Raw genomic sequence first — 24,974 nt, forward strand, 5'->3', positions numbered from 1 at the left:
GTCAATAGGAGTGGCTTCTGGGAGTTTGGGGAACTGTGGGTTGATATTACGTACAAAACTGCGGACTTGCAAGTATCTGAAGAAATGTGACCTCGAAAGAGAGAACTTGTCAGACAGTTGTTCAAATGATGCAAAAATATTTTCTATATATAAATCACTGAACGTTCTAATACCAAGAGGGGACCAGGAGAGAAAAGCTCTATCCATCACAGAGGGGGGGGGGGAAACAGGGTTAGCTGTAATTGGAGCTAGTAAAGAAAAAGATTGTAAACCAAAATGTCGTCTGAACTGGTTCCATATCCTGAGTGTTGATTTGACAATGATATTTTTAGAGTAGGGAGAGGTGGGAAAAGGTAGAGGTGCGTGAGCCAGAGCAGCCAGTGAGGCAGGGCTGGAAGAAGAGGATTCCAAAAGCAACCATACAGGGGATGAAGGTGTGTCTTCAAACCTTGCCCAATGTTGTAGTGCTCTAAAGTTGGCTGCCCAATAATAGAATTTAAAATTGGGCAGAGCCATCCCTCCCAGAGGCTTTGGTCTTTGTAGGAGGGCTTTACCGAGCCTAGGGACTCTCCTATTCCAGATGAACTGCGACACCAAACTGTCAATTTTCTGGAAGAATGCTTGTGTGAGAAAGATGGGTAAACATTGAAAAAGGTATGAGAATTTTGGCAGGGAGTTCATTTTAACTGAGTTGACTCGTGCCGTTAAGGACAGGGGTAATAGCGACCATCGTTCAAAGTCTTTATGCAGTTTGCTTAACAAAGGGGAGAAGTTTGTCTGTGAAACGAATGCCAAGATATGTGAAGCCAAGTGGGGAAATTTTAAAGGGCAAAGTATGTAAGGGGTAATTTCGACCTTCAGCATTCAGAGGGAATAGCTCACTTTTATCTAAGTTTAGTTTATATCCTGATATTGCACCGAATTAACTGAAAACATCAAGGGCAGCTGGAATAGAGACAGAGAGATTCGATACATATAAAAGCAAGTCATCCGCATAAAGTGAAGTCTTCTGTTCGATGCCAAACCTATGAATACCAGTTATGTTAGGATTTGATCTGAGAGCAATGGCCAATGGTTCTATTGCGATATTAAATAATAAGGGACTCAAATTGCAGCCTTGCCGAGTAGAGCGAAAGAGAGGGAAATATTCAGAATGTGTGTTGTTGGTTCTGACTGAGGCTATAGGGGAGGTATAAAGCAGTTTCACCCAGGTGATAAATGTTTTACCCAAGCCAAATCTCTCCATGGTGTAGAATAGGTAGCTCCACTCCACCCGGTCAAAAGCCTTCTCGGCATCTAGTGAGATCACAGCTTCTGATATTGAGGAAGAAGAGGGATTATACATGATATTAAGAAGCCGTCTAGTGTTAAAAGAAGAGTACCGTTTTTTTATGAATCCAGTCTGATCTGGGGAAATAATAGAGGGTAGTACCGATTCTAAGCGCATAGATAGTAGTTTGGAAAGAAGCTTTAAATCCACGGATAGCAAACTTATAGGACGGTAGCTCCCACATAGGAGAGGGTCTCTGTTCTTCTTCAAGATTAAGGAAATTGTGGCCTGAGTGAGTGTATGGGGCAATTTAAAACAGCAGAAGGATTCATTGTACATATCAATAAGAAGTGGCGCCAATTTGCCAAAAAACTTCCTATAGAATTCGATTGGGTAACCATCGGGGCCTGGGCATTTACCTGCCTGCATGTTGTGAGCAGCCTCTTCAATCTCCTCTATTGTGATAGGCTCCTCCAGTTTCACCGCTGAGTCGGAGTCAACTTTAGGAATATCAAGAGAGTCAAAAAAGTTGCTAAAGGCAGACGGGTCAGTGGGTTGTTCTGCAGCATGGAGAGATGAGTAGAAGTTTTTAAATTGTTCATTAATTTCTTTGGGATCTGTAGTTCTGCCTGTTGAAGTTTGGATTTGTGGTATTTGATGCGAAGCTGATGCCTGTCTTAATTGATGAGCTAATAGTTTATTCGCATTATCTCCGTGTTCATAGTAATTGTATCTGGATTTGAATAGTAATTTTTCGGTATGGGTGGTAGTCAGAGTATCAAATTCTGCTTGTAACAATAGGCGTTCCTTATATAAATCAGGTGATGGAGCGATAGAGTAAACGTTGTCAATCTGAGTGATCTGTTTGGTTAAATTATCTAATTTCTTCTTTCTGGCTCTAGTCTCATAAGTGCAGTAAGAAATAATTTCCCCCCTTAAGTATGCCTTCAGTGTCTCCCATAGTAAGGAAGCTGAGATCCCAGGCGTCTTATTGATATCCAAAAAAAAATCTATCTGCTTGGAAATAAAAGTAACAATCTTCGTTCGATAACAAACTAGTATTCAGTCGCCAGGGTGGTCGGGTGTTATCACATCCCCTAATTTGCAGTTCCATTAGAACTGGAGAGTGGTCCGATATGACAATAGCATCATATGAGCAAGATAATACTGATGAGATGAGCCGATTGTCGATCAAGAAATAATCAATACGAGTGAAGGTGTGATGAACATGAGAGAAGAATGAGTATGCTCTGCTAGATGGGTTGTGAAAACGCCAAGGGTCTGAAAGTGAAAACTCTTCCATAAAATATTGAATGGTTTTAGCAGAGCTTGAAAGTACAGCATTTCTGGTAGATGAACGATCCAATGATGGATTAAGCCAGCAATTGAAGTCCCCTCCTAATATCAGATAATGTGTGGAGAGGTCAGGTATCGAAGAGAACACAGATCTAAAAAATTAGCTATTGTCCCAGTTAGGGGTGGGACGATACATCGATCCAGATCGATATATCGATCTATTATCAATTATCAAATAGGATCGATGCAACGTAAAAAGATCGATTCATATTGAGATACTCTTATTTTGAAAATCCCCTCGTAAGCATATCCACCCGGCTGCAACAACAGTAGCTCAGCGCAGCTCAGCGTGTGTAGACATTAGACAGCATAGCTTCAGAGTCCGCCTATTTTGCCCGAAGTAAGTGCCTGTTGTTTTTTCCCCCACAAGGGGTCAAATGCATCTAACATGCTTTCCATCCTCGCCATTCCTTTATGCCCACGTCGCGTTAAATACTGAAATTAACGTTGCGTTAGCGTGAGCTAACTAAGCTAAGCTGATAGAGCGATAGAGAGGACAGCAGAGGCCCACTAGGGACTGGGAAGGAGGGGGGGGTTACTGCATTCTCGAGATAGCCCCACTAACAGGATCTGGCCGGTATTGCACCTTCTGACTCCCAATATGCCTTTTCCAGCCAAAATACAGCGCTGTGATAGGATATTAATATAAAAAAAAAAAAAAAAAAAAGTGAACAGGAGGTCTATTTGTATTAAAAACAATATTGTTTTTCATTTAAATGTCTGGAAGAGATCAAAAATTAAAATGTCAAATGATATTTCCACTGCCTTTTTTTTGTTGATTTAAATGTTACTGATTGTGTTAAATGGGCATGTAATATCGTCTCATATCGATCGCAGGCACCTGAATCAAATCGTATCGTGGCAGACTTTGTGATATCGGAAAATATCGTATCGTTGTCCAAAGAATCGATATCGTATCGTATCGTGATGAAACTGGTGATTCCCACCCCTAGTCCCAGTTAGGGCCGTAGATATTAAGCATAATCACTGGGGTGCCACAGAGCTTTCCAGTTACCAGCACAAATCTACCATTTGGGTCAGAGAGAACATCTGAGCAAATAAAATTTATTGATTTGTGGATTAAAATTGCCACACCTCTAGCAATGCTCTGAAATGATGAGTGGTACACTTGGCCAACCCATCGTTTACGTAGTCTGGTATAATCAGATAGCTTGAAATGAGTTTCCTGAAGGAAAGCTATATGAACCCCCAAATTCTGAAGATGCCCCAGTACTTTTCTACGTTTGATTGGCTGATTTAAGCCCTTACAATTCCAACTAGTAAATTTGACCACTCCTCCAATCTGCTGTGAGGTTTTAGGTTGAGTCATAGACTGGTGTTGAGTGTACAATGAGTAACATCGAAAAGTATGTCCTAATAGTATTTTTATGTGCAGTGGCCAAGTCATAGAAAAAGCAACAACAGTATAAACATCGCACAAAAAGAACTGTAAATGTAAACAAACCCTTCCCTCCTCCCTCCCTTCCATGCTGATGCGTCTCCTCAAATTGGACGCGCGCATAACCCACTATTACTAACTCTAAAGATAAACACCACCCCTTCCGTGGTTAAGTGACAAATGTTAATATTGTGAAATATCGTAGTCCCAAAATGAAATAGTCTGTATATGCTCAGTCATATGGACATGAATTATGAACTTGCCGTTCAGCTGATGGTTACAGTCTGGGGAACCGCTTTTCTGAGTTTAGTGTTTATGAAAGTCGAGGCGGCGGCCGGGTCTTCAAACGTGTGCGTTGAACCACTCGGCAGAGTGATTTTCAGAACCGCAGGAAACATCAGCCCAAACTTGATACCAGGACATGCATGGAGTTCACGTTTCACTCCTCCAAACGCAGCCCTCTTCTTGGAAACAGCGACGGTGTAATCAGGGAAAATAGAGAGCCTTTTGCCTTGGAAGAGTAGAGGGGTGTCACGGGAGGTCGCGCTGGCCCGACGTAGGATTTCGTTTCGGAGATGAAAGACGTGGACCCTGATGATGAGCGGACGAGGCGTCTCTCCCTCTTTGGGTTTAGCCCGCAAAGTGCGATGGGCTCTGTCGAGTAGGGGCTCATCATCCAGGCCCAGTAGGTTCTTGAGTAGGCGGCCGATGAATTCCGTTGGCCGCGGACCCTCCGAGCCCTCAGGTATCCCCACGAGTCGAAGGTTGTTCCTCCTCGATCTCCCCTCTAGGTCCTCACATTTGTCGGTTAGTAATTTCACCTGTGACGTGAGCTCCTTAACAGTGGAGTCAAGCGAGGAGAGCTGGTCACTGTGGTCGCTCGTCACACGTTCCAACTCGCAGATAGTTTGCCCGTGTTCATTTATTTTCAGCAGCAATGGTTCAGTAATATTCACCAGCTCCGTGCGCACTGCAAGGATTTCAGCTCTCAGGTTAGTTGCCGATGAGTCAATTCTGCCACAAATATCTTCCTTCAGCGAGTTCAGCATTGATTGTAAGGCCCCTAGATCAAAGGCGCTGCCGCTGGTCATGTTAGCAGCTGGCGCGTGCGGTGGGGGTGGCCCGGGTGGCTGATCAAAGATTGTTTGTTGTCCTGCACGCGTCGTCCTTAATTTGGGTTTAACAGGACCCATGGACGATTTAAAGTGTCAAAGTCTGCCTGACTGGTAGATGAACATACGTTGTCCAGTGTCCAAAGTCCAAAAAGAAAAAACGTAGTTAAAGGACTATTTATAATTGAAGTTTGTCACAAAACGGCGGAGCGGCGAAAAGCACGTCTTACATGCTCTGTGTCCCTTCCCCTTGTACAAAATGTTTTAACGGCTCATTGTGGGTATAATTGTTAATGGAGTGCATTTATATAAAACGCTTTTACAATTTATGCCTCACATTCACCCATTCACTCTCACACCGATGGCAGTGGCAACCATGCAAGGTTCCAGCCTGCTCAATGGGAGCAGTTAGGGGTTAGGTGTCTTGCTCAAGGACACGTCAACACGCTGCCCGGGACGAGCGGGAATCGAACCGGAAACTTCCGATTATCAGACGACCGCTCTACCTCCTGAGCCACTTTAGCCCCCCCCCCCCTAATTGTGGTTTGCGTTGATTGTTGCTTTTCTTCAGATTAACAAATCTCCATGTTCTAATACTGAATGAATCAGTGATTTATTCACCAAGTATTAGCTGAAACAAAGTAAGCAATGTGAGCATTCTTTTGATTGGTACCCATTCTTATTGGTACTCTATATTTCATACATACTGACTGATTGCATTGTATATCCATCTCTCCTAGGAGCATACCTCTTGACATTGAAAGACACTTTCTTCGACAGAGCTTATACCTGTCAGATAGTGGCATCCATACTAGTGGGACAAGATGAGAAGATCAGGATTTCTCTCCCTCACCCAGCTATATTCAAGGTACTTCAATCTGGCCTGTGTGGATTTGTGGGGAGGGGTTCAGTGACTGTGGTAGCTTGCTGACGCGTGATATCTCTCTGTGTGTTATCAGCCCATGGCTCTTTGGACAGGCAAGCAGATCTTCAGTCTCATCCTGAAGCCGAATAAGGACTGCCCCATCAAGGCCAACCTGCGCACCAAGGGCAAACAGTACTGCGGCAAGGGAGAAGACCTCTGCCACATGGACTCATGTGAGTCCCTGCCCCCCAGCCGTGGCAAATGTTTTCGCCAATAAGGTTCCTGCTAATTAATCAAATGTTTTAATCTTTCACTCTTCACAAATATCCTCACTCGGAATAATCAGGATAAAGACTATTTGATAATTCCCACTTGAGTCATCACTCGAGTTGATTAATAATACAGTTTCTGGTCGACTAAGACTTTAGTAGTCGATTATTCAGTTGCTTTGCTCAACTAAGACTATTCGACTAGTAGTTATTGTTTATTTCTTTCTGTGCTGAAGGAGTTAATTACTGACAAATCACAAGAGCAAAACGGATCTGTCTCCACTTCTCCTTTTAAACCAAGGTGCATGAACTGGAAGCGGGTTATATTTCCTGTGACATGCCATTGTGCAAAAGGACCTCTTTAAATGTCATGCTTACCAGAGGATGTACTTATCACTTTTCAGTAAGGGAGAAACATTCAGCTACTATTGGGAGGCTGATGGATGGAACATCTATTGGTCTCCAAGAGTAGCTGAATTTTTCTTCCTTACTGAAAAACGATAACATCCTCTGGAAAGCATGACATTTAAAGAGGTCCTTTTGCACAATGGCATGTCACAGGAAATATAACCCGCTTCCAGTTCATGCACCTTGGTTTAAAAGGAGAAGTGGAGACAGATCCGTTTTGCTCTTGTGATTTGCACAACTGCATGTCATGGGGAAACATAATTTTACAGATGTGTTGATTTCAATTAAACGAATCAATTAGTCAAAGTCCTAAGACTATTAGTTGACTTAAGAATTTCGTTCTAATGTGAGCCATCTCGGACATGCTGACTTGCGCTCTATTCGCCTTTCACTCGCTCTGCAGATGTGGTGATTCAGAACAGTGAGCTGATGTGTGGTACTCTGGACAAGGGCACGCTGGGCTCTGGTTCCAAGAACAACATCTTCTACATCCTGCTGAGAGACTGGGGTCAGCTGGAGGCTGCCAACGCCATGTCCCGCCTGGCAAGACTCACTCCCTGCTACCTCTGTAGGTTCCCCCGGTTGTCTTCTTGTTCTTACCTTTTATTTACCCTGATTCACATTCACTTCACACAATTAAGTTAAGTCAGTGGTTCCCAAACGTTTTCAATCCAGCCCCACTTGGGTAGTTGGAAATATTTTCGAGCCCAACCTAACCTGGTCCCCACCTAGATGTAGGCTAGAATCAATTTTAGGCTACAAATGTGCCATTTCCTCTACTACTAGCAAGACAAGATTAACAAGACACATTCTGCAATCTGTTAATACAATTTTCATTCAATCGATCAATCTGCACGGTGATTGATTTAATGCAAATTTTATTAACAGATTGCAGAATGGGTACAATACAGTACCGCTCAATACACACAATGGTCCGACCAATCAGAGGCCACGCTTCAGGACGCTCTCGAGGACGTCGACTGGGGAATGTTTGAGGGAAGCGCCAGTGACGTCAGCGAGTTCACAGACACTTGTGTGCTTCATAACAACACTTTCTGATAGTATCGTCCCCACAAAGAAGGCGAGGGTCTTCCCGAACCAGAAACCATTGGTGGACAGTACTATCGGAGCAGCTCTGAAAACTCGCACCACTGCCTACAACCTGGGCAGAGAGACAGGAAACATGGAAGAGTACAAGACAACAGTCTACACTCTGCGCAAGGCTGTTAAACTTGCGAAAAAGACGTATGCTGACAAGATGGAGGCACAAATGGCACAGAATGACACAAGGCTTATGGCGGGGACTGAGGACGATAACTGACTACAAAGTCAGCGCCCCCTCAATGGGGAGCGACGACGCCTCCCTCGCGGACCAGCTCAACACCTTCTACGTCGCGGTTTGGTGCAAACAGCGGCGCCGCTAGCTCAACAACTAGTGACGTCACTGGCGCGCCGGCTGTTGTGGAGGGGGGGCGGCATCCACGGGGGGGGGGGGGGGGGGGGTGGGGACGCTCTCTCATTGACGGTACACAGTGTGAGAAGAGCATTTATGCAGGTGAACACCAGAAAGGCTGCTGGCCCAGATGGAATAACAGGACGCATACTTAAGTCCTGTGCTAACCAGCTAGCCCCTGTGTTCACCACCATATTTAATAGATCCCTGGCGGAGTCAGTGGTCCCTGCCTGCTTCAAGATGTCTACCATTATCCCGGTACCAAAGAAACCCTCCCCAACAGGTCTCAATGACTACAGACCGGTGGCACTCACCTCTGTGGCCATGAAATGTTTCGAGAGGCTGGTCAAGGATCACATTTGTGCCTCCCTCCCCAGTGATATGGACCCTATACAATTTACATACAGGCCAAACAGGTCCACTGACGATGCAGTCTCCCAAGTACTGCACAGCACCCTCTCTCACCTAGACCGTCAGAAGGGGGGCTATGTGAGACTGTTGTTCATTGACTACAGCTCAGCGTTTAACACCATAGTCCCCACCAGACTGGTGGACAAGCTGATCGAGCTGGGTCTGAGCTCCGCTCTGAGCACCTGGATACTGGACTTTCTGAGTGAAAGGCCCCAGGCGGTCAGGGTGGGGGGTCAGACCTCCAACACCATCACCCTGAGCATCGGGTCCCCCCAGGGCTGTGTTCTGAGCCCCCTGCTGTACTCACTATACACACATGACTGTGTGGCCAAGTTCAGCTCCAACTCCATAGTGAAGTTTGCGGACGACACAGTGGTGGTGGGGCTGATCTCGGACAACGACGAGAAGGCCTACCGGGAGGAGGTTGAGGTACTGGAACGCTGGTGCCAGGACAACAGCCTGCTCCTGAACATTGGTAAAACCAAGGAGCTGATCGTGGATTATAGGAGAGGACAGCAGGAGACACACACACCACTGAGGATAAACGGGGCTACCGTAGACAGGGTGAGCAGCTTTAAGTACCTGGGGGTCCACATTGCAGAGGATCTGACATGGACAACACACATAGACTCTGTCGTAAAAAAAGGCGAAGTGAGCCTCTACCACCTGAGACAGTTAAGGAAGTTCAGAGTATCTGGGAAGATACTCCAGTCCTTCTACTCCGGAGCTGTAGAGAGCATCTTGACTGGAAACATCACTGCCTGGTATGGAAACAGCACGGCACAGGACAAGAAGGCCCTACAGAGTGGTGCGCTCAGCCGAGCGTACCACAGCTATTGCACTACCACCCCTGCAGGTTCTATACAACAAGAGGTGCAAATCCAGAGCCTGCAGAATAATGAAAGACCCTCACCACCCCAACAACAGCCTGTTCATGCTGCTGAGGTCAGGCAGACGCCTGCGAACACCAGCTACTAGGACAGAGAGACTTCGGCTCAGTTTCTTCCCCCAGGCCATCAGAGCCTTGAACACTGAACTCTCCACACACAAGCACACATGAGCACACACACGACACATACACTGTACACGCTCACACACTAGCAGCCACTTTAACATGAGCAAGCACACACTCATGCTGCACACGCCCACACTTATGGCCACTAAGGAAAGGTCACTTTAAGAATAGTATAGTATAACCTGAGATTGTATAAAATAGCATGTACAGAAAGACCCAGTGCCTCATCCGTAGCTAACAGTGTATTGCACTACCACAGGACCTAGCATGTCCTACCATGCTCTGTAAATAACGTATGTACATATACCGATATGCCCTACTCTGTTTACTTGTTTTATTGCACAATGTCGTTCTATTGGATTCTATTATATGTTATTACTATTGTATTACGCACATCGTTGCGGGCAAGACCACCCGCATTTCATTGTATACTTGTATGCCGTGACAAATAAAACTCTTGACTTGACTTGAATTGTTAAGGGGATGCAGACCAGAGAAAGACTTTCGTCTTGTTTACATCAGGGTCCCCCATTTTCAATTCATAATGAATTTTAAGTAAGGGTGCAACTTGCTCCGTGCAATCCATTCTTTGTGGATCTAGCCCAGAGTCTCCATAAACATTTTTAGGAGTTGGACCATTTGACAAATAAGTGGCCCGGTTTTTTGTGGTGGCAGCACTGAGAGCTCATCAAGCTTTCCCAGAAAACCACAGAAGAACATCTCGACTAGAGGATTTGAAAGGAGAGAGACGATGCTTGTTTTCACCCCACTGGTCTTTGTCGAGACCCTTTGATCTTTCTGTTGATCCCTTCGAGAAACACAATGCGAACAAGCATTAATTAGTTAGGATGAGTTTTGACTTAACCCTCAGAATCTGCAGTGGTTCATTATAGAGCAAGGACGACGGGATGGGTCAAGTGCAGAGAGGACATTTCAACGGCGACCCAAATGTGCGCACGTGTGTGTCGGTCCTATGTGTCGCCCATCTCATAATGTGTGTGTACGCTGCATGACGATGTAGCAATGTGCTACAAATAAAGACTTCTTCAAAGTCCAGTTTCATTCAAATGGAAAGATGTTGACTTGCCAGGTTGGTTGGAAGTGGAGAGGAGAGTGCACAGGAGCTAGGGGGAAACTAGCTCTATTGAGGAGCTTTGTATGCATTATGTGTATACAAGGCTCTATAGCGATCCGCTGTCAATTCTAAAGGTTAAGTCAAAACTCGTCATAACTAATTATTGCAAGTTCGCATTGTGTTTTCAAAGGGATCAATAGAAAGCTCAGTCTCGACAAAGACCGGTGGAGTCCAGCTGCCCAGCCTCCGTATGCTTGCCCACTAGCCTGACTGTCCTGATTGTGATTATGTATATGTGTGCCTGCTATGTGTGCCTGCCTATACGGTGCTTATACATGTATGGGCTTTGATTTGTCCCTGTACACTGTTTTTTTCTTTTTATATAGATGCACGAATGCCTGTACAGAATATGTTTTAAGCTGTTTTTATATTAGCTTTAATGTCCTATTTTTCTGTTTCTTTCTGGCTTAAACATCTAGCCCAGTGACTACAACTGAAAACTAGCAACCCTGCTAATGTTGGCATATTTACAGTTTTTAATTTGTATTCATTTATAAATGTATAACTGTTGATTGATATGCGCTGTCCCTGATCAAATAAACTGAGTAGAGTAAACTAAACTAAAAAAACACAAGCCGCTGCTGAAATACAGTATAAAATGACCCTTTTCTCCCCGAAGTCTTGTTTCAAATCCTCCAGTCGACAAACGCTCTGTGCTGCCACCATTGGTCATCAATAAGATCAGCACTTTGACCTGACTGGTTAAGACATTGGGTGCCACACCCCTTTGCACAGATAACCCCTTGAGTGCCAGCGCTTTAGTCAATGGGAGGTCAGGGATATTTGCAAACGCTTAAACTATATCTTAAATTATGTCTATGGGTCTAAAACACCCATCGCTTATCAATGACTTGCTTGCAGTCAACATGTACGAAATGGATTGTTTTTTCATTGGTACATTTCCGTTTTATACCGTTTTGAATACGAGTAGTTTCGGAGAGTTCTAGTAATTTCAGAGAAATTCCGCGATAATAGCCCTTTAGTGGAATACACAAAACACGAAATTTTTCGGCTGATTTATGAATACTTTTCAAATAAATGCTAGATTATCGATAGTATATGTGTACTTATGCACGCTAGAGAAGCGGGCTGAAAAATCTATTATCCATGACCTGGTCAGCGCTAACGTCATACACGCACACACAGACATGTTGTGATCGCTATGAAAAAAAACTCTGATTAACCCAATACTGGTAAAATAGAGTCCTTACCTCACATCAGATGTTCTGCAAAAAGATTAATCCAATTCCTGATCGCCATTCCAAATATTGATCGTTTATTGATCCAATGTTATAGTCCGAAACACATAATCGAAAGCTGCTCCCAATCCAATGATGTGCATTACCATCCGGGAGACGACAGGCGGCGGTATTTGCCCTTTTCGAGCTCAGAGCCATTCCCAATGATGACGTCAGGCTGGATGGATGAAAAATGTATGGATATCGCTAATAAAAGAAATAACTATTAAATAACGAGAAATCTCGTCATTGGCACTCAACGCATGGCGAGTTAGGATGAGAAATCTCGTCGTTGGCACTCAAAGTGTTAACAGTGATGGTAATGTGTTTTATTGGCGACCAGTGGTGGCAGCACCACTCGTTCATTATGGAGCTTTGTATATCAAGGTCAAAGTCAACTTTATTGTCAATTCTCTATTGCGCAAGACATACAAAAAGTTATGTTTCCCCTAATTTCCACAGTGTATATAAAAAGATATAGACGGACAATATAAACAATACAAGTAAAATTGTAACACACAATATACAACTACACAATACAGGACAGCAAGATATGCACAATATATACAATAAATTAGAATGAGCTAAAAATGAGCTTAGTGCAAATATATATAGATATATAGGAGAGAGTTCAGCTTCCTGACAGCCTGATGTATGATGCTGTCTTTCAGTCTGCTAGTCCTAGCTCGACATTCAACATCCAATTAACCAGGGTTGAAATGGAAGAAGCTAATGCATGTTGCGGAGGAGTCCTAAGTGCAGTGGAGTCCAGAGGGTGAACAACAACAATAACAAAGGGAAAACCTTTTACAACATGCATTAGCCACCAAAATAAAGGCTGTTTCATCACTGGACAGGAGAGAGTTTATTTATTTTTTCAGATAGTGGTTGAAGAAGTGCGTCTTTAGTCGACTGCAAAAGATTGGACGGGTTTCAGCTGTCCTAAGGGGTGGGTAGTTCATTCCACCATTGTGGGGCAAGGACTGAGAAAAGGCAGGTTCTCCTTGACGACCCTCCTGGAGCTTGGATAGGAGTGTGTCTGAGACGGCCAGAGGATGCAGAGCGTAGGGGTCTTGAGGGTGTGTAGTTAGAGACCATTGACCGGAGGTAGGCGGGAGCGGTTCCCTTTGCTGCACGGTATGCCAGGTCGAGGACCTTGAAGCGGATTCGTGCAGCAATGGGGAGCCAGTGCAGGTCCCTAAAGAGTGGGGTGACATGGGCCGACTTCGGTAGGTTTGAGATCAGGCAGGCCGCTGTGTTCTGAATGAGTTGAAGAGGCTTGGTGGCAGTGGCCGGGAGGCCAGCAAGCAGTGCGTTGCAGTAGTCGAGGCGGGAGATGACTGTTGATTGGACGAGGAGTTGGGTGGCTTCTTTTGTCAGGAAGGGGCGGTTTAGTATAGTCTAGACTAGATTCTCAAACTATGGAAGTGACTAGATTCTCAAACTATGGAAGTGAATGGGGAGTGAAATACTGGCACGTGCCCAGAAGGCTGGTGTCCCACGAGTAGCCTTGTCTCTGTACTTCACTGCTCATGGCACTCATATTAGTGCTGGACGATGAAATATCATATCGCCATGCAGGGCCGCCTGGGAGAAATGCGAGGCCCTGTGCGAGATTTAAACGCGATTTTTTTTTTCATACAGTCAACATATTCTTAAATAATAGCGCTGCCCGAGGCTGGGCATGATACAGTCAACATATAGCAAGAGGGAGAGCGAGAGAGAGCTCCCGTTCTACAGTCAATATACAGTGTTATCGCTGCACAGACCCGGCAATGCCCCTGACCCTCCACCAGAGCAAGGCCAGAGAGAGAGAGATAGAGAGAGAGCATGTATATGTGTGTTAGAAAGAGAGAGAAATATATAGAGAGAGCATGTCATTTTGTGTTAGAGAGAGATATAGAGCATGTCTGTGTGTTAGAAAGAGAGAGAGAGAGAGAGCATGTGTAGAGCATGTCTGTGTGTGTGTGTTAGAGAGAGAGCATGTATGAGAGAGATAAGCAAAGATGAGCCCCTAAAGGATATTCAACTTTTAATGGAAGAACAAAACAGAAGGAAAAGATAACTTCACAAAGGCAACATGAATATACATAGATCCAAAAGGACAAAGATCAACACTTAAATCCAAAGAGAAGAGGGTCTATACCAGAGAAAACAAAGTAGCAAGGAGCCAATGGCCGACATCAGCTAAATAGGCTAACTGCAAATAGAGTAGCCAGGTACTGACACCAGGCCACACACAGCTTTGGCCAACGCTACCCAAGCTACACAAACGACCAAGACAATTCACACACAGCACATGTCGTATCTCCAAATGTTGTGAAGTAACATATGTTTTGCCTGGAAAAAAACATCGTTATTAACAAAACATTCGGGAGGGGAAGGAAGGAAGAGTGGGGTAATGTCCAATGGACATCTTACCTGCACCAAGGAACGCAGGGCGAAAGGCCGCAACACAGGTCTCCACGTTGACGAAAGGCCTCTCGCTGGCGGGACAAAAAGAAGCTATGGCCAGAGCCTTGTCATGGTGCAGGCCCGACTACATCTTCTGTCAAAGATGATGTCGTAGTCAGAGTGCCAGGGCCTGCTATTCTCACGGCTAATGTCAATGGTCGTAGCACAAGCTAACAGCTAACTCTAGGCTAACTGATAGCATCACGCTAACGTTCCCAGCCGAGCGAAAACGAGCAGCTAACGTCGTAGCTAAACAGCTAACTGGCTAACAGTTAGCTCAACCCGGCTATCGCTAACCACTAGCTAACGCAGAAGCAAGCTATGCGGCTACCACTGAAAAACTGTACAACGTGAGAAAAGCAATACAGGCCAACACTTCAGACAGCCGCTGTGTTTTCCTCTTCTCATCCGAAGAGGGAAGGGAAAAAGAAGGTAATACACGTCCCACTACAGAGTGGTGTTTACCATAGCGGTGCCGGCAACAAGTCCCTTGCGGACTATAGCCGACTTGAGCATGGAGATATTCTCATAATGAAACACCAAGCTCGCCTCCCTCGCACCAGGTGCTGACACCAGGCCACACAGCGTTAGCTACTACAACAGCTAGCCGGCCCGTTTGGCTCCCGAGAGAGAGAGAGAGATATATCCACGGCGGGAATAGAATAGAGTGCATTAAAAACTCACCAAACGTCCAAGAGGATGGAGACAACCGCGTGGAGTTGACGAAGTTCATCTGCCGAATGACCGTCCTCTTCATCTTGGCATAACAATGCTGCACGCGCTCTCTCTAGGTTAGCTAACGCTAGTTAGCCTTTAGCTAAGCTAGCTACTAGCCGACATCATCATGGCTATCCCGACTGAACCACACGTTAGCACTCAATATTATAACGTAGCTAAAGCTAACTAGCTGTACCTGCCTTTAGCCGGGATGGCTAGCCTGACTGAACTGTCTAACATGCAACAACTTTCATCTTCAGTCCATCTGCCGAATGACCATCCTCTTCGTTTTGGCTGGCATAACTAAGCATAACCTCCAAAGCTGCACGCGCGAAATAGTCAAACGCAGCTGACGCACGCCGGCATACACATGATGTAACCCCTCCCTTCTTGAAACCAATCTGCAGAGCCCCAGAGCTCCAATAGAGAATAGTGCAGAGCCGCAGAGCCAGGAACATTCTACAAACGTGTCTAATGTGAAATATATAAGCAAAACTAGATTTTATGTCTGTGATGAAAAAGGGCCTCGCGGGAAGGGGGGCCTCGCAAAAAATAATTTTATTTTTTTATTTTTTATTTTATTTTTTTTTGTGAGGCCCCCCTTCCCGCGAGGCCCTGTGCGACCGCACTGCTCGCACACCCCCTGAGGCGGCCCTGTCGCCATGTTTAATTCGTATGACACTCATTTAGATTTTTGTAGTACAGTTGTCATAGTGAAATTGCATTCACAACTCTCTATTTTACACCCAGTTTTCATCCCAAAATCTTCTTTAACCGCCAACCACGAGTATAGTCGGGTTAACTCGCCATCGCTTGAGTGCCAATCACGAGTATAGTCAGGTTTTAATCGCTATTTCTTTTATTAGCGATATCCATTCATTTTTCATCCATCCAGCCTGACGTTATCATTGGGAATGGGTCTGAGCTCGCAAAGGGCAAATACCACCGCCTATCGTCTCCCGGATGTTATTGCACATGATTGGATTGGATTGGCTGGGACTATGCATAAAAAAAATAAGTCCGGTCCAGGTTTTACTTCTCGGGCATGCAGCTGGATACTATTGCATTGACTGGGGCGACTGGCAGCATCGTGGATTATGTGTTTTGGACTATAACGTTGGATCAATGGACGCAATCGATATTTGGAATGCGATCAGGAATTGGATTAATCTTTTTGCATGACATCAGATGTGAGGTAAGGCCTTTATGTTACGAATCTTGGGGTAATCAGATGTTCCTTTCTCCGCCATCGGAGCGTGTGTGTGTGTGAGGTTCGCGCCGACCAAAGTACGGAGAAGCGATTTTTCAGACCCTGCTTCTCTTCGTGCCTGAGGACACGTATACTATCGATAATCTAGCATTTATTTGAAAACGATTCATATATCAGCTGAAAAATGACCACGTGTTTTGTGCATTCCACTAAAGGGCTATTATCGTGTCTTTCTCTGGAATTACTAGAAATCTCAAACTATACTCGTATTAAAAACGGTATAAAACGAAAATGTACAGATGAAAAAACAATCCGTTTCGTACATGTTGACTGCAAGCAAGTCATTGATAAGTGACTGGTGTATTAGTCCCATAGCCATAATTTAAGATATAGTTTAAGCGTTCGCAAATATCCCCGTCCTCCCATTGATTAAAGCGGTGGCAATCTAGACCTAAGGGGCGTGGCACTCAATGTGTTAATACTGTTGCAACTATATTTTCTTAGATTAATTTGGTGGTATAGAGTAAATTCTCAAAGTATTTCTTTAGGTGAACATGAAGATTTTGTCCGGGAAGGTATATTTTGAGATATTGTTGTACTTTGCTTTTACAACTGCTATAGTTCTGTAAAATATATAAAATAATCATCAAATCTTATACCAGTTGTGTCATGTAAGCCATCATACTAAAAACTATTTTCAAAATCTTTCTGGCATGCAAAAATGACAAAGGTAAAAAAGATTTATTTTTTATTTTTATTTTTTAATATTTGTCTACATTCCACATGTAAAAACATTAATTCTGATAGGATGAAAGGATTACCCCCCCCCCCCCCCCACCCCCTTTGTTCACCTGTGGTACCTCCCCTCGATTTGCAGCCAATCGGGGCTTCTCCATTGGCATCGGCGACGTGACACCAGGCCAGGGGCTTCTGAAGGCCAAGCAGGACCTGCTGGACAGCGGCTACAGGAAGTGTGACGAGTACATCGAGGCCCTGAAGACCGGGAAGCTGCAGCAGCAGGCAGGCTGCACTGCAGAGGAGACCCTGGAGGTTAGTGTCCCTCCCTTCACCTCCCTCCCTCCCTCTTTCATCTACCTCCTCCTGACACCTGGCTGTCCTGACTCCCTCCCTTCACCTCCCTCCCTCTTTCATCTACCTCCTCCTGACACCTGGCTGTCCTGGTCTCTCTCGAGGCACCCCCCCCCCTCTGTTTGATGCTGTCTGTCTGCGCTCTCTGTTCAATTACTGAAATTCCAACAACTCATTCAATGTCACCTATGGTAAGCTTAGCAATGGCATTGTATTGTATTTTATCTTAGTACTTTTTATTATTTATTCTATTATATTGTATTTTTTTGCACAATCGAAGGCGGGTATGGCCACCTTCATTTCACTATATGTATTGTGTATGCATGTGACGAATAAACCTCTTGAATCTTGTATATGAGGGAGAGTGGATTTGCTATTTGTCAAGTCACGTGTGTATCCTTGTGCACTTATGTGTGTGTGTGTGTGTGTGTGTGCATGCATGTGTATTTTTCAACAGGCCCTCATCCTGAAGGAGCTCTCTGTCATCAGGGACCATGCAGGCAGCGCTTGCCTGAGAGAGCTGGACAAGAGCAACAGCCCACTAGTCATGGCTCTCTGTGGCTCCAAAGGCAAGTCACCGCTGGGAAGGAATGCAATCATAATACTCGGGACACAGATCTACTCGATATACACATTAACTGGGTTCACGATTCAATACCATAACATTTTTTCTGAGCAAAACTTCTTTCTAAGGGAATTGTGTTGATCGAAATGGTAACATGTTTATTGATTGATTGATTGAAAATGTTATTAACAGATTGCAGAATGGGTACAATACAGTACAGCTCAATACACACATTTTTTTTAATTTTTTTTTTATTGTCTTTTTTTCCCCTCCTTTTTTCCGATTTTTCTCCCATCCCACTGTTAGTCGTTATGCCAATTCCCAACCCCCTTCCTGGTTGTTGCGCACTTTCCCCTACTGTTGGTCCGAGAGGCCGGAGACTGTCACATGCTTTCCTCCGACGCATGTGCAGCCAGCCGGCAGCCAGCCTGGCCGAGCAGATTCTCACTGGGAGAGTGTAACGTGAGGGAGGCCGCACTACCTCTCACCAGATCCTACCTTCGCTGAGCAGGCGCCCCGACCGAACTGTAGGGGTCGCTGTCCACAACGCCCAGGACCCACCCACGGCTCCCCTCCCCCTAACTCAGCCAAACGAGTTAGTATAGCGATCAGCCCGAGCCAAGGCAATGCTGACTCTCCGGGAGTCGAGACCGCAGCCTCTTGCATTGGTGAGGAGCACAATCTCCGCTACGCCACCTGACCGCCTACACACAATTGTTAAGGGGATGCAGACCAGAGAAAGACTTTTGTCTTGTTTACATCAGGGTCCCCCATTTTCAATTCATCATAACATATATGACATAGGGTAGGCGGGGTCGGGGAAACTGTACAACGACGAAACCTTACTTGGTCCCAAGAAGAGGGTCTCGTGTATTATTGGGTTAGGACATTTACTGTACTTTGGAGGGGGTTGGGTTAGGACATTTACAGGGGCCAGTTTTGAATTGCAGTCTCCCGTAGGTGCTCTTTGAGAGTGGTTTTGAAAGTGGGTAGTGATTCACATTCCTTTACAGCTTTGGGTAGGGCATTCCACATTGATGTGGCATAATTGCAAAATGTGTTTAATCCCTTGTTTGAGCCGAATCTGGGTTTAACATGATTTGTGGAGCGCCCTCTGGTGTTGTGGTCATGGTATTCACTGACCTTTGGGAAGTATTTTGATATGTACATGGGTACCTTAGTCGTGTAGTGTATCTTGTAGACCAAGCCCATTGCAAGTTGCTGTACTCTGTCGTCTACTCTAAGCCATCCTAGGTTGTCAAAGTGGGCAGGGGTGAGGTGGGTTCTAGGAGTAAGGTCAAGTAGTACTCTGACCAGTTTGTTTTGTGATGTTTGTAATCTTGTTTTTAGCGCCTTTGAGGTGCTTTGGTACCATGAGGTGCAAGCATAGTCGTAGACTCGTGGTACCCTTGAATGAGTGCTCCTGCCAGAGTCTTCAGGGTATTCTTGTTTACCAGAGAGGAGATCCGGTACAAGAATCTAGTTCGTTGGTTGACTTTTTTTGATTACATTGGATGCCATTTTGTCACAGGAAAGATTTGCCTCTAGGATGGAACCTAGGTATGTAATTTCATCTTTCCTTGTGACAATATTGTCACCCACTGTAACTGAGAAGCCGTTGGTCTTGCTGAGCCTTATCATCTTGTCATAAATGGCAATAAACAATAGGTTTAGCTGAGCCTGATTACTCTCAGGGCAGTTTAGCTGGTATGATCGGAAGTTATAGCTGAGACGTAACGGATAAGCTCATATCATGCTCTATTCTTTCCGTCTCGGCTGTCCATATTGTCGGTCAAGGTACCTGTAGTTTTTAATGGCACTTCATTCACTCTAAATGGAGATGATTGCTGCAATCAAGAGGAAGGGAGAGCCAGACGAAACTGATTTTGGTCGTATCAGTCAAAGTATTTGATCGTATGCACCTTTCATCCACACGGAACTGCGTTCTGGCAGCCTAAAGACGCTACTTTCGGCCCTCAGAGTGCGCAATTCTGAAGACGCTCCCCTTGCGCGGCCGTCTTTACAAGCCATACAAGTCTTTTCCTGAACCGATGACGCGATAGCCCACCTCTCCCTTAACCCGCATGTGCAAAAATGCATCGGTACATTTCCGTTTTATACCGTTTTGAAAAACGGACGTTTTAAAAAATTACTAGAAAAAAAAAAAGATTCCGCAGGAATACGTTGTCATTTTCCGGCTGATTTATGAATCGTTTTCAAATAAACGCTAGATTATCGATAGTATATGTGTACTTATGCATGCTAGAGAAGCGGGCTGAAAAATCAATTATCTATGACCTGGTCAGCGCTAACGTCATATACACACATAGGGTACACGTCGTGAAATATGTGAAAAAAACATCCGATTACCCCAAGACTGGTAAAAATAGATTCCTTACCTCACATCAGATGTTCTGCAAAAAGATTATTCCAATTCCTGATTGCCATTCCAAATATCGATCGTGTTTATTGATCCAACGTTATGTACTCGAAACACATATTCCACGCTGCTCTGAGGGTCCCCAATGAATGCAGTAGTCTCAGGTTACATTGCCTGAGAAGTAAAATGTGGAATCCGGGTTCCCCCCCCCCATGCATTTCCATTGAGTCCAATCCAATGGGTGCAATACCATCCGGGAGACAATAGGGGGCGGTATTTGCCCTTTTTGAGGTCAGAGCCAGTCCCAATGATAACATGAGGCTGGATTGATGAAAAATGTATGGATATCGCTAATAAAAGCAATAACTATTAAATAACGAGATTTCTCGTCGTTGGCACTCAACGCATGGCGGCCAACAATGAGATTTCTCATCGTTAGCACTCAATGCGTTAATGCAATCCGTAATCATAAGAATTTGACACTGGCAACGTGATATCTTTCTTGGAAAAACGTTGTTTATTCTATAAACGGAGCCTCTGTACCAGATGGAAGACAGTTATGTATTGTGACCTTGAAAAGTCTTTGGAAGAAACTAAATTCATTATTCTAATGATCTCTCCTGTTACCCCGCTCGGTGGTCGTGGCGGCCTAGCTGTTATCCAAAAGCCTTCCCTCATGTCGTGGCACTTAATTTCTCCCTTCCACCCCTCCCCGCGAGGGGGGAGGGGAATCGTTTCAAAGTCTGTGGTGTCTGCTCGGCTCCACGTCGTATCTTAGTCTAACTTACCCCGGAAGGATCTCTCATAAATCAAATCAAATCAAATTTATTTATAGGGCCCGACAACACACGTTAATGTCCCCATGGGCCGTACAGGTCTTCTTTAAACAAGTCAAGAAGAAAACATAACAATAAGTCAAGAACAGAACAAGAACACCATAAGGTCCAAACATTTTTAGATGAATGCAAATAAATGAAAGAATGCAAGCACTCCCAGACATACCCCACGCGAAGGTAAGGAAAAACTCACTAAAACCTAACAATAGGGAAAAAAGCTCCAGGCAGTGTGGAGGAGAGAAACCTTAGAAGAGCCATTCAAGGGGGGATCTCCCTTCTTAGATGTTGGTGATAGTAGTGTTGCAGACGGACAGTTGGTAAGCATGCACTCATGTGTGTGGTGAAACACAGATGAGTGCATGCAATAGCAACTGTAAATTTTGAAAGATTAAAGATAGAGCTAATAGCGATAGCAACTGAACATTTTGAAAGATTAAAGAGAGTTGATAGCGGATCTATTTGAGGCTCATCATAACGTCTTCCCCCTAGCAACGACAGGCCCGCCCCCTCTTCTCGTTACTATGTGTACTTCTCGTCACATCTGATGTGAGGTAAGGACTCTATTTTACCAGTATTGTGTTAATCAGATGTTTTTTTCTCAGCCATCGCAGCGTGTCTGTGTGCGTGTCTGTGTGTGTGTGTATATGACGTTAGCGCTGACCAGGTCATGGATAATAGATTTTTCAGCCCGCTTCTCTAGCGTGCATAAGTACACTATCGATAATCTAGCGTTCATTTGAAAACGATTCATATATCAGCCGAAAAATTACTACATGTTTTGTGTATTCCACTAAAGAGCTATTATCGCGGATTTCTCTGGAATCACTAGAAATCTTATATTCTATATTCGTATTCTAAACGGTATAAAACGGAAATGTACCAATGAAAAAACAATCCGTTTCGTACATGTTGACTGCAAGCAAGTCATTGATAAGCGACGGGTGTATTAGACCCATAGCCATAATTTAAGATATAGTTTAAGCATTCGCAAATTTCACCATTCTCCCATTGACTTCAGCGCTGGCACCGAACAGCCATATATGGTCAAAGGGGCGTGGCACTCAATGTGTTAATTTACGATACCGATAACAACCGATACCGATACATGCAGGGTCCCTCCTGCATGTAATAATTTCATAATTAACATTACATATCTCTTGTTGTGGAATTAACACATTATGCATACTTTTGACAATAAAAAAAGATTTGGATACCGATCATTTCCGATATCACATTTGAATGCCAATATCGGACATCCCTAATAAAAATTTAATTATATTGCCAGACATTACAAAAGACATTCCTTCTCACTGCCCAGCTCCACTATAGCCATCAGGAGAAGCAATTAACGCTGCTCCACACTACAGCCTGTGCTGCAGCGCATCCACTCAAGAATCAGAGGTTCAATTCTCGACAGCAGAGAACGGCACATTAATGAATGAATGAATTAATGAAACATTTATTTTTGAACATATATTCTCCATATTCCTCCAAACAAATCACAATATCAAGCGCCGTCATACATAACAATCATAATGAAAAAGAAATTAAGCAAAAAGTCGAGCAATGTAGTACCTAAGTTAGTTGACATGTTCAAAAAAGGAGTAGAGGGAAGCTAAAAAAAATGCTTCCATAAAATGTTACTTGATATAACATAATTTAGTATAATACATTACATACGGTAATATACTTTTACTTATAGTACAAAAAGAAAAAACTTGAGTCGCTTGACAGCAGTAAATACAATACAACACTACATAACACAATATAACATAACTTTGTTTATCCACATTACTCAATTTTATATTTCTGTATATATATATGTGTATTTTTTAAGCTGCTTTTTAAATTGTGCAATATGTTTACTCATTTTGATGTATTCAGGTAATGGCACGTTCATCATCATTAATTACATTGAGATAGAGAATTAATGTTGATATAGATGTCATGTCACATGTATACACCATTAGACATAATCAAACTGTTAGTCTACTATAAATAAACACAACGTTTATCTTCTGTTAACTTGGTTTATTCAATCAACTTGCATAACACCAATACAGAGCCATACACAAACAGTGGACCTCTTCCTCGTGGTCGACACAGACTAACTGTGCATGCGTTTCACAGCCTCAAGAGGGCAACCTAGACTACCGTATTGCCAGTAGTATAGACGCAAAGAGATTACATGTTAACCCTTTCTCTGCCACGCTTATGTACATCCTTATACCATCCTCTGCCAGCTCTATTTGTCTATGGAGAAGTTCCCCTTCTTTGCAGGGCTATAACTTTTTAAATTGTATTGCTAAATTGACATTACTATGGCCCATTCAACGTCAATTATCTATCGTTTAGGATGTAGCAACGTTCTACTTTTTCATTCACATATTCATACTAAAATACGGTCTAAAGTATAAATATGTTTTTATCGTTTTCTGCAGCATTTTGCAGAACGTGATTTATAGCCCTAAATGCATTATATTGATGATCAAATACAGTTTGATAGCGATCGGCGCCAGATAAAAAATTTCAAATGTACGTGCTTCTAGAAGTTACTACTCATCTGATGTTGACCGGATGGGGGGGGGGTCATTTATAATTCCGTGGCCAACGTTGGATGATTCATGTAGTGTGGGTGATATGATCATCAGAGCAGTTTGTATCGAACACGGTAATAATAAACGCTGAAACTTACCCCAGTCTCCTCGGGCCGTTGGGCGATGAGCGTGGAGCAAAAAGATTGCTATTATGGGATGTTGAAATATGCGATCCATCTCCAGGTTGTATAATAGTATATACGTCCAAATCATGTTGTTTATTGAGTTAGGGCGAGCGATTGATTATCCAGTGTGTCAAGATGGAGCCCCGGGAGCTATAGCGAGTGGTCAGACCGAATTTGGATGAGCACCAGTTTCCGGTTTGCTGTTTGGCCGATCCGCCGATCGGCCACCAGATGGCGCTCTTGAACCGTTGGAGAGTTGAGAGGAGATCAACAGGGGATCTCAAGTCTCCGCGGGAGAAATATGATTGCCATCACAGATTTTTGAAATATTGATCTCAATGACGTGTTACGGCGTCATTGGCAGATTACGCATGGCGGGGAATGACGTGTTACGGCGTCCTTGGCGATTAAAGGGTTAACAATCTCATTCTATCTTTTTAAAGAAATAAACAAAACAAAAATAACATTACCTTGCATGAATCATAAAACAATCACACAGTGACTTAAAACAAAAATGTTTAAATTCCCTCAGTAGTCAACATAAATTAAAATTAGGGAAACATTTTAGAAACAAATACATAAACAAAGGTGTTTTCAATGTTCCATTTCAACAGACACTTTAACCCAGATCCCATTGTCCTTCACCGAGTGCTTTTATTAGAGCAAAAGAGCCGAAGCTCCTTTTTTTGTGAGACAGTCAGCAAGCTGAGATTTTATGTCTGACCAACGCACCTGCTTGATCCGCTTGTTCTGAATGAGCTCCTTAATGCTACTGATTTCCAACCTGAGTCTCTTTTCTGTGACTTGTTTCGTGGACTTGAGCGCATCGAACAGAGAGTGGTTGTACAGTAAATTACCAAGTATGGCTTTGTCAGTATTCCAATGTACAGAGTACAGTGTGTCCCCCCTCCAATGTACAGCCCCCACCCACCAACCCCACCCCACCCACCCAACCTCCTCCAATGTACAGTTTCTACGTCAAATGTATATACACTCTTTTTCTGGACACTTTTTGTATCACAAACAGTACTGTATTTGCAAATCTGATATGTCATAAATGTATAGATGTA

At 43.9% G+C, this 24,974-nt stretch overlaps 1 protein-coding gene across 1 annotated transcript in view; it reads left to right on the plus strand.

Annotated features, from left to right (window-relative positions):
• polr3a (polymerase (RNA) III (DNA directed) polypeptide A) overlaps positions 1–24,974 on the plus strand; it is a 115,515-nt gene that overhangs the window by 27,225 nt on the left and 63,316 nt on the right. The window contains exons 13-17 of the mRNA XM_084322846.1: positions 5,878–6,005; positions 6,097–6,235; positions 7,083–7,247; positions 17,190–17,362; positions 17,859–17,970. Of these exons, the coding sequence (XP_084178972.1) occupies positions 5,878–6,005; positions 6,097–6,235; positions 7,083–7,247; positions 17,190–17,362; positions 17,859–17,970 (717 nt within the window). The remainder of the gene's footprint in view (positions 1–5,877; positions 6,006–6,096; positions 6,236–7,082; positions 7,248–17,189; positions 17,363–17,858; positions 17,971–24,974) is intronic.

Source organism: Notolepis coatsorum (assembly GCF_963971535.1).
Source record: "Notolepis coatsorum genome assembly, chromosome: 10".
In the NCBI taxonomy this organism is placed as follows: Eukaryota; Metazoa; Chordata; class Actinopteri; order Aulopiformes; family Paralepididae; genus Notolepis; species Notolepis coatsorum.